Here is a 9,901-nt window from a genome sequence, read left to right as displayed (position 1 = left end):
CCTGCATCTCTTCGCCCCTCCGAGCTGGAAATGCAACTGTCGGGAGCTTCGGAGGCTGCGGAGCTGGACGCGGAGGCGGCTGGGGAAGTCCGAGCGATGTGACCAGGCCGCCGTCGCTCGTCTCTTCCTCTCGCCTGCCGCCTCCTGTCGTGAAAATAACTTTTTTTTTTTTTTTTTACTATAAAGGAGAGAGAAAAAAAAAGTAGCTGCCCGCCCCTCCCGCCCTCTGTTCCTCTCAGCCCTGTGAGCCGCGAGGGAGCCCGGGGTGGCCGCTCCGCCGTCGGGGCCGCGCCGCCGAGCCCCGGCCGCCCCGGGCCGCCCCGCCCGCCGCCCCCATGCATCCCTTCTACACCCGGGCCGCCACCATGATAGGCGAGATCGCCGCCGCCGTGTCCTTCATCTCCAAGTTCCTCCGCACCAAGGGGCTCACGAGCGAGCGACAGCTGCAGACCTTCAGCCAGAGCCTGCAGGAGCTGCTGGCAGGTGAGGCGGCCGCGCCGGGCGGGCGGGGGGGCGGGGGCGCGGGCGGGAGCGGCCCGGGCCGTCGGGGCGGCGGGAGTCGCGGCGCGCTGGGCGGCCGCTAACGGCGGGTCCCGGCGAGGCCCCCGCGGCCCCCCGCGCCCCGCGGCCGGCCCTCGGAGGGGAGAAGGACGGGCGCGCAACAAAGAAACTACGGCCCCCGGGCGGGAGCTGCGGCCCTCGGACGGGACAAAGGAGCTGCGGGGCTGGGGTTGCTCCGGCGCCCCCCGCCCCCCGGCCCGTCGTGCGCTCGGCGGCCCGGCCCGGGGTCTCCCCGCGCCCCCTCCGCGGCCCATTAATCACCGGGTTCGTCCCCGGCCGGGTTACAGCCCTGCCCGGCGCGGGGCTTAGGGCTGCTGGTTTTCCTCCCCTTCGGGGTGAACAGCCCGGCGGCGCCTCCGCCGAAGCCGTCAGGCCCATTGTGCGCGGCCGGGCCGGGCCCCCGGCTCCCGGGCCGGAGGAGGTAGAGGCTCCGCCGGGGCCGCCCCGCCGCCTCGACCGGCCGGTTCCTGGGAATGGGTTTGTCCCGCGCCCCGCGCCCCGCGCCCCGCCGGGTGCCCTCTCCAGGCCCGCGCGCTCGCCGGCCGGCCCCGCGCACGCTCGGCCCCGCGAGGGCAACGCTGGGCATTTTTTTTTTTTTAAAAAGTTGGTGGCTTCACATTTTTCACTTCTCAGAGGAGCCGGCGGAAGCGGGAAGAGGCTGCGGCGGGATGTGTAACAGTAACGATCTAAGTGTTGTTTCTCTGTTCTTTTCCTCCTCCTCCTCCTCCTGTCTTCCTATAGAACATTATAAACATCACTGGTTCCCAGAAAAGCCGTGCAAGGGATCAGGTTACCGTTGTATTCGCATCAACCATAAAATGGATCCTCTGATTGGACAGGCAGCGCAGCGGATTGGACTGAGCAGTCAGGAGCTGTTCAGGCTGCTCCCAAGTGAACTCACACTCTGGGTTGACCCCTACGAAGTGTCCTACCGAATCGGAGAGGATGGCTCCATCTGCGTGCTGTACGAAGCCTCGCCAGCAGGAGGTAGCACTCAAAACAGCAGCAACGTGCAAATGGTAGACAGCAGAATCAGCTGTAAGGAGGAACTTCTCTTGGGCCGAACAAGCCCTTCCAAAAACTACAATATGATGACTGTATCAGGTTAAGATATAGTCTATGGATGGATCATCTTATAATGGATGGATAAATTTGATTTTTGCTTTGGGTGGGCTCCTCTTGGGGATGGATTATGGAATTTAAACCATGTCACAGCTGTGAAGATCTGGCACAAGATAGAGTGGTAAAAAAAAATTTTTTTTTTAAAGTGACAGTGCCATAGTTTGGACAGTACCTTTCAATGATTTAATAGCCTGTGAGTCCAAGTAAACGATCACTTTATTTGCTAGGGAGTGAAGTCCTAGGGTGGTTTCAGTTTCTCCCAGATGTTATACCGAAACATTTTTCCCATCAACCCCTTTAAGGCAAATCTGTATTTCAAAGAACCTTTCTCTGCAGTAGATCTTGCAGAGGAAATTTGCACTATTACACTTGAAAATTGTTAACTTTTTTGGCAGCTCAATAGGAAAGCTCGACATTTTAAACATGGTAGTACTGGAAATTTCGACAAGACTTTTACCTAGCACTTAAATATGTATAAATGTACATAAGACAAACCTAGTAAGCATGACCTGGGGAAATGGTCAGACCTTGTATTGTGTTTTTGGCCTTGAGAGTAGCAAGTGACCAGAATCTGCCATGGCAACAGGCTTTTAAAAAGACCCTTCAAAAGACACTGTCTCAACTGTGGTGTTAGCACCAGCCAGCTCTCTGTACATTTGCTAGCTTGTAGTTTTCTAAGACTGAGTAAACTTCTTATTTTTAGAAAGTGGAGGTCTGGTTTGTAACTTTCCTTGTACTTAATTGGGTAAAAGTCTTTTCCACAAACCACCATCTATTTTGTGAACTTTGTTAGTCATCTTTTATTTGGTAAATTATGAACTGGTGTAAATTTGTACAGTTCATGTATATTGATTGTGGCAAAGTTGTACAGATTTCTATATTTTGGATGAGAAATTTTTCTTCTCTCTATAATAAATTGTTTCTTATCTTGGCATTTTAATCAATCTCTTGTCATGATTATAGAGGCTCAGCTCTGAAAGCTATGTTTCTCAGAAGACTTAGGTTCTATAAGCTATGTGAATGTCAGTTGCACACTGGTCATGCCGAGAAACATTTGATAGAAGTGAAAGTGATCTGTGCATGCATATTTAGGTGTTAGAGGAAACACGGGGTAACTTTTTTTTTTTTAATCTCTAAAGTCAAAACATGGACACATTCCCAGGCTAATCTCATGAAATGAGGATAAAAGACAAAGGTAACATCTACCAGACAAAGTGATACTCAAAAGGATTGCATGTCCTTGCTTCCCCGTTGAAGTGAAGATCTAAATGTTCCATTCTGGCCCACCTTTGAAAAACAATTATTTTGCCCCCACGGAATCCTTGTTCATTTAGAAAATCCTGGGGTAGATGACCCGTAGTCTTAAAAGAAGCAGGCTAATCACTGCAGATTGGTTGCTTTTTGCCTTTCATCAGCTGCAAGATGTACATAAAAATCACTTAAGCTGGAATTCAACTAAAGGTACGTTTATGAATTTTTATTCTCAAAAGTTGAAATGTGAGTTCTCGGTTCCTCGTTTTCAGACTTCTGTTTTCAGCTAAGTTCTAAACCTAAATGAAACGTGAGTGCTGGAGTGTAAGATCCCTCCACGACCCCATATGGTGGAAACTTGTTGGCAGTTCTTGGGTTGTAGGGGGTAACATGGTTCTTCAGCGGAAATTGCTGCGGGAATTTGGAGTTTTTCTCTCTCCACAGTTAGTAGCTTAGTGTATAGTGGCTCTTTTTGAGGTATTTATGTAAACATGTTCACACTGGAAATAGTCCTCAATTTAGGTTACTTGAAATTAGAGGCAGATTTGGGGATTTATTAAGGACTCTGATCTTGCAGTAAGTAGACTACACGGGAAAACCCAACTGAATACGCAGGTATTTAGAATACAGATCATGTCTGGGTACTTTATAGGCCGTTCTTGGGCATTTGCGTTAAAAACACAGCACATGGGAACCCCTTGCCGATTATGGTTTTATTTTTCAGGGTGTCCTTTGAGAAAACCGTCCAGTTTTTCAAACTTGACTGTAGTAAAACAACAGGTAGTATATAGTCTTTACACCCGTCTCACCCCCGTTCTGACCGCTAAGTGTTTACCACCTGCATCTTATCAGCTAACTTCTTTGAAGCCAGGTGGTTGATAAAATTCTGCACACTAAATCATTGGAACCGAAGGCAGGGTATCCAGAGAGTTGGATATATTCTGGTACCCAAAACTTGTGTCACAGAACCTATTCTCAGATGGAAAATTATCTTTGAAGATTTTTGCCTTCGGACTTTTAGGTGCTTAAAAAGAAATTTCGGCAGGAAGAGAACTTAAGACATTTTAGAGTTTAGGTGATACCTGGCATGTAAGGAGCTGTTAAGTTCCTCTTTAAAAAGGCTTGCAAACATCGCTGAAACCTAGCATCGGGCTGTTTCCTGGGACTTTAACCTTACATTTCCCAGACACTTCTACGGTGCTGGAGCTGTTGGAAATTTCTCAGTCGTTGCTTCCGGGGGTGGGGGTGGGGGTGTTTTGCCTCGCTGTTTTGATGAAAAACATGAGTGTCTGTTGGATGCACGTGCAGGTGTGTACCAGTCATTTCTGTGTGCCTTTTAAAGAAAACGTAATAGTGGCATAATACGAAAGGCTCCCACACTGCCTGAGTGAAAGGGCAGTTTCTCAGAAATCCTTTCAAAAAAGGATGACTGCTTTCAAAATCGTTAATTGCCATTAGCACCCAGAGTTCATAATCATTGGCAACCTGTTCAGGAATGTTACTTTCCGAATTTTAAGGGATAGTTTTGAAAATACTTCCTTTTCTCGAAATGTACTGCCTTGCGCTGTAATGCTAAGCAAGGCTTACCCTAGTGTATGCAGGATCCTGTGGCCGTCTCCTCGGTCTGCAATGGGAGTCACATGTCCATCTGTGGCCTTAATTTGCAATATTTCTGTATTAATAGATTGGAAAGGCCACTAGAAAATTGCTTACCGGCACTGTTGTACAAATGGTTTCCTTAAATCACTGTTCCTCAACAGTTGCAAGTAATTCTGTTTTGTGTAGGTGTCGCAGATCGTGGAATTGGCCCTCAGGTTAAAAGGAAGCAGTATTCCTGACTTCTGGGGTTTAATAATGAAAGGTCAAAACAGTATATTGTATATCAAAGTTGAAAGATCGTTCCTCTCCCCTTGGCTTCCTCCTCCCCCTTGACTCCCAGGTTTCAGCTAATGTGATAAGGTGCTGTTGATAAACTATGGGGAGAATTTATCAATAGTTTCATTTCGGGTTGTCTGAAACAATAGATCTTCTTCTTTACCTGAAGGGATAGGCACTGCAGATGGTCTAGTCCCATCTCAAGTCTGCAGCTGAACTTTCGTACGCGGCTGCTGCTAAGGTACAACCACACTTGATTTTTTGTGTTTGGAACACAACAGTGTGAAAAACTTTTGGAGTGAAACAGTTTGTCCTACTAACTGAACTAAGCTGCTTCCTGAAGTCAGGTGTAGGCCAGAGGAATTGATATGTGATAAGTAATAGTTTCTGGCTATTTCTAGAAACTGTAATTTTTTTTTTTTGTAGTTTTAAGATGCTCCAAACAAGTAAGCTTTAGGTTGTACCAGTAGTGAGGATTGACTCCATTTATTTCCTCAGCAATTAATTTGTGGACTAGCATGGACACCGGTCTTTGATTGCACCTTGGCTAACCGATTCCTTTTGGTATTGCTCAGTGTGTCAAATGGTGGAAAAATGAGAAGGCTTCCAGTTAAGGATTTTCAATTTTTGTGTTTTCAGTCGTCGTTGAATAATCTCACAAGGAACATTCTGGAGTTCAACTCAGACTTTTAGGGAAGCCTTTTCATGATATTTACCATTTCAGTGTTGATGAATATCGAGAGGTTTTTGTGGCAGAGTTTGGGAAATACGACTGTAGGGAATCTGTGATTCATGAATGTGGGACAAAGTCTGCACTCCCGTTTGAACATGCAGGTCAAAGTGGTAGTAAGCTTTATGGCCCACGGAGTGGGAATCAGGCTTGGGGGAGGAGGGCTGAGAAGTCTAAGGAAGCATGCCGCTCGAGGCATTTTTAGAGAAACTCAAGTATAGCGCTTAATGTCTTGGTCTAGGTATTTTATAAAGGGAGAATATTTTTGTAAGCTGTTCTACACTATCTGCTTGTTGGCCCCTTTCCTTGTACCTTTAAGTCGGGAGGCCGTTTGTAACCCCACTCCTGAAGCTAGAAGGGTGATTAAGTGTAGGCCACAGACACCTAACATCCCAGTAGAGACCACCAGGCAGGAAACAACGGTGGAGTTAACTGCGTTCCTGTATTTGAAGACTCTCACGTCAGACACTAATTACTGTTTCGAATCCTAACAAGACGTGGTCACCTATGGGCACATTTAGTTTTAATAATTCTCTAGATAGTGATCCCCAGAGTACCTTTAGGTCATTCTTTCACAGTATTTGTGCACCTGTGTCCCTGTGTGTATGTACAAGCACATGGTATATTTTATAAACAAATACACATATTGGGGAGGTACTAAAAACCCTGTGGTTAGGGGTGCGTGGACCAAAAATATTTAGAGACTTTCTCTAGATCATCACGGAAGTAGGTGGGTGCTCGCTTAACGATTAGTGATCCTTAAGTGCCAAGTCTTCAAATGAGAAGCTGTTGTAGCATTTTAAAGAGGGTTATCTCGTCTGATTTTAGCTTATCTGCTTAAGTCCTTTTTTGTAAAATTAAGAGCTCTTTTACAGCCAACAGAAACCCCAAATTAAATGTTCCATTAATTCAAAGTCAGTGGGCTCCAATGTGTTAAAATTGTGTACTGCTAGGTGTGGAAATCCACATTTTATGTTAGAAATTTTTTTAAGCGTCAGGGCTCTTATTACATTATTTGCATGCATGGTTGTAAAAGAACCGAGTTAATGTAGTTGCACATCAGTGATGTTATCTTTAGCCATTATGGGTTAGTCAGAAGTCTCCTGTATCTTTTCTCTCTGGTTCTGAGCAATCTCTAAATTTGTAGGAAGGAAAGATGACTGCAAATTGGACTTTATTTGAGAAGATCCTATAAATGGGCATAAACCTAAGATGATAGGATTTGCCAATCGCACTATAAACAGGCTTGGATACACCCTTCAGTCTTGATTTATGGCAGGTATTGTCCCCTCGAGTCAATAGACTAAATGGAATTGTATTTCCTATAAATTACACTGTGAGCCCTCGAGTTACCAACATACGTTCGTTCTTGATCTCCCAACAACTGGATGAGGTTGGCTGGGAGGTAGGTTAGTATTTTTTTATTCTTCGTGTTGTGGATGGGAAGCTGAGGTTCAGGGAGTTGAAGCAGTTTGCCCCATAGTCAAACAGCTAATAAATAGCTCATTCATAATATGAACTTGGGCCATTTTGGCCCCAGAACCCGAGCTCTTAACTATTGGTGTGTTGATGTGTGACCTACTGTGTTTCACATTGTTGGAGAGTGTAGCTAGCTTCTAATTTCTCATTGCTGGCTAGCCATCTTGGGTCATTTTCAGCTTCGAAGGCCTTTTGCTCTCCATGCTCACAAGGCATAGAAGTCTTACAACTAGGCTCCTTAGTTCAGGAGGCGTTTGGGGCTTAGGATAAAGAACACTACTAGTTGGACTCGGAAGAATGATCCCGAATGCAGGCCTGAACCAGCCTCCAGTTTGATCCCTTGGACAACTTGCTTAGCCTCTCTGAGCCCACCACTCCGTATGTCAGACGGAATAAAAATAAGTGCTAAAACATGAAAACATCTAGCAAAGAATGGTTGGATTCCTGGGAGTTGAATACTGTCTATACCATGGAGGCAGATTGAGCAGGTCGTTTTCGTGGTTTCTTGAAAATTCGACGTCACTAATTGTTGAGAGTTACTTGAAAGTCAGTGTTAGCCAACGGCTGCGAGCAATGTACTTGGGTTTTGAGATACAGTGGGAAGGAAAATGGGACTCCTCTTTAAAAGTGGAACGGCAGGTAACCCAGGTGTTGCATGTTAAATTCACAGCCTTGCCAGAGCTGGGTCCTTACCACACTAAGTACCTTTCGGAGCTATTTTCTCTGGGGTAGGACGCAAAAGAGGGGATCCCTTCAGCTCCTCCATCTGGAGAGATGGGACTACACTCCCAAGTGGGTGTAGCCAGGCAGCCTGGTGGGGCGCATGGTGGTGTGCATTATCTCGTTTAATCCTTGCCTCTGCTGTGTAAAGTAAGTTGACTGTTCCCAGGGTGTGCAGTCCTTTGAGCCATTTGTATTTGGCCAAGCTTTTGTTTCAAAACGGTGGTTTTCAAACAGAACTCCGTGGTTCTCAATCTCTTCCTAATCTAGAATAGTGTAAGTGCTTCCTTGACTGCAGCGAAAAGCAGCCCTTTCTTCAATTCATCAGTTAGGGTTCCAGCTCCATGTGGGGTCACCTGATGCTGCATCTGCTCCAATCATGAGTAATGTAGTTCTTCTAGTCCTAAATGAGTCAGTGACCACGTGTTCTTTATAGTTTCAACTCCAGTCCCTTTTTCTGTGTGAAGATCCCGTCGTGGACTCGCTCACTGCTGGGTCGCATAGCATGACTGCAGACTTCGATGAAGTAGGTTCTCAGCCAGCAGAGCTTCTTGCTAATTGATTTTGCAAGAATATGGGAAACCAAGGGCCCCAAAAGAACCTCAAGAGACTTCTTGGCAGAATTCCTCTGGCCCTTTCAGAAATCTTGCATCTTAAAGTCCCCGTGTGGTTCAGGCTGGCTTGGAGTTGTGCATAGCGTGATCAGTTAGTCAGTGTGTTCCTCAAAGACGTTGGGAGCTAATTAAAACATGGGGGGAAGGTGGCCAGTCTATGTCAGAACAGGTATCCCTTGAGACGGTGGTTACAGTTAGAGTTAGGGACGGAGCGTGAGGTGATACTGAAGCGTTAGACACAAGCTCTCTTTTCCTAACTCCCAAATTCTTGCATTTCCCCCATTACCCTGTCCTGTATGTCTCCTGGGAGCCTTTTTTCTTTTTTAAGAATTATTTATTTTAAAGAGAGAGCATGCACGCAGGGTCGGGGAGGAGCAGAAGGAGAAGGAGAGGGTCTCAAGCAGATTCCACACTGAGCGTGGAGCCTGACGTGGGGGCCTGACCTCTGACCCTGAGATCACAACCTGAGCCAAAATGAAGAGGTGGACGCCTAACCTTCTGTGCCACTCAGGCACTTCTCCTGGAATCTTTTCTAATGGTTAGAATATGATTGGTCTTTTGTCCTGTATCTACCACATTTGTTAACTACTTATGAGGTCCCTGTGTGCCGCCTACTCTGCCAGCCTCAGGATTCACAAACCGTCACCGTCTCTGCCCTCAAGGGGCTTCCAGCCTAGTGGCAGAGAGAAGTTAAAAAAAAAAAAAAACATAGAAAACTGGGGGCTGGGACACCTGGGTGGCTCAGTGGTTGAGCCACTGCCTTTGGCTCAGGGCAGGATCCTGGGGTCCTGGGATCCAGTCCTGCATCAGGCTCCCCACAGGGAGCCTGCTTCTCCCTCTGCCTGTGTCTCTACCTCCCTCTCTGTGTCTCCATGAATAAATAAAATCTTAAAAAAAAAAAAGAAAGAAAACCTGGGCCTGACACACACTAAAGGAAGGGAGCGGTGAAGTGGTGTCCCGGGAGCTATAGTGGACATGACGACTAACTTCCAGAGGCTTCCCAGGGGAAGGGACATGAGCTGCGTCTGCAGGATGAGTGGGGTTTGGTGAAGAAGGAGGGATAGAGAACTGCAGTCTGGCTGGAGAGTCCGCCGTGCTGGGGTGGGATGCCTGCAGTGGATTCAGGAAGCGAGGCCGCATCATGTGGGGCTTTGGAGGCAGCAACCAGTGTAATTTGATGAATACGTTTATCAGCTGAACTGTGACTCGAGAGGGTAAAAACAGGGTGTTATTAATCATTAAGCCCAGACTATAAGCAGCTTGGGCAGTCTCCCCACTTTTATAGGCCATGTTAAAGTATTATCTCTTTGGATAAGGGCCCGGCCACCAGCAACGTGTCTGCTTCCTAGTAAGTGCGTCAAGGAGTTAGAACACCTTTTCCAGTTTGGAACCCAAACAGAGCTAAAAATGTTCTTCAGAACAGCTAGGTTGTTAATGATTTGTTTTGGTCCAGACAGTAATGACTTTCATGTTCTAAAGGTTTAGCATGGGAAGTTGGTTTTTAGTGTGACCTCCCAGGTGAGGGGCACTTGCATGGCATATGCAACAG

The 9,901-nt window shown here is 46.8% G+C and overlaps 1 protein-coding gene across 1 annotated transcript; it reads left to right on the top strand.

Moving 5' to 3' along the window:
* On the top strand, window positions 1–2,623 carry BTG1 (BTG anti-proliferation factor 1). Its single transcript, XM_077845785.1, has 2 exons — window positions 1–483; window positions 1,303–2,623. The coding sequence occupies exons 1-2, from the start codon at window positions 336–338 to the stop codon at window positions 1,668–1,670; spliced, it is 516 nt and encodes a 171-aa protein (XP_077701911.1). The 5' UTR covers window positions 1–335; the 3' UTR covers window positions 1,671–2,623.
* Window positions 2,624–9,901: the final 7,278 nt, after the last annotated feature.

The sequence above is a fragment of the Canis aureus genome, chromosome 13 (genome assembly GCF_053574225.1).
Source record: "Canis aureus isolate CA01 chromosome 13, VMU_Caureus_v.1.0, whole genome shotgun sequence".
In the NCBI taxonomy this organism is placed as follows: domain Eukaryota; kingdom Metazoa; phylum Chordata; class Mammalia; order Carnivora; family Canidae; genus Canis; species Canis aureus.
This window is presented reverse-complemented; position numbering and strand designations above follow the sequence as displayed.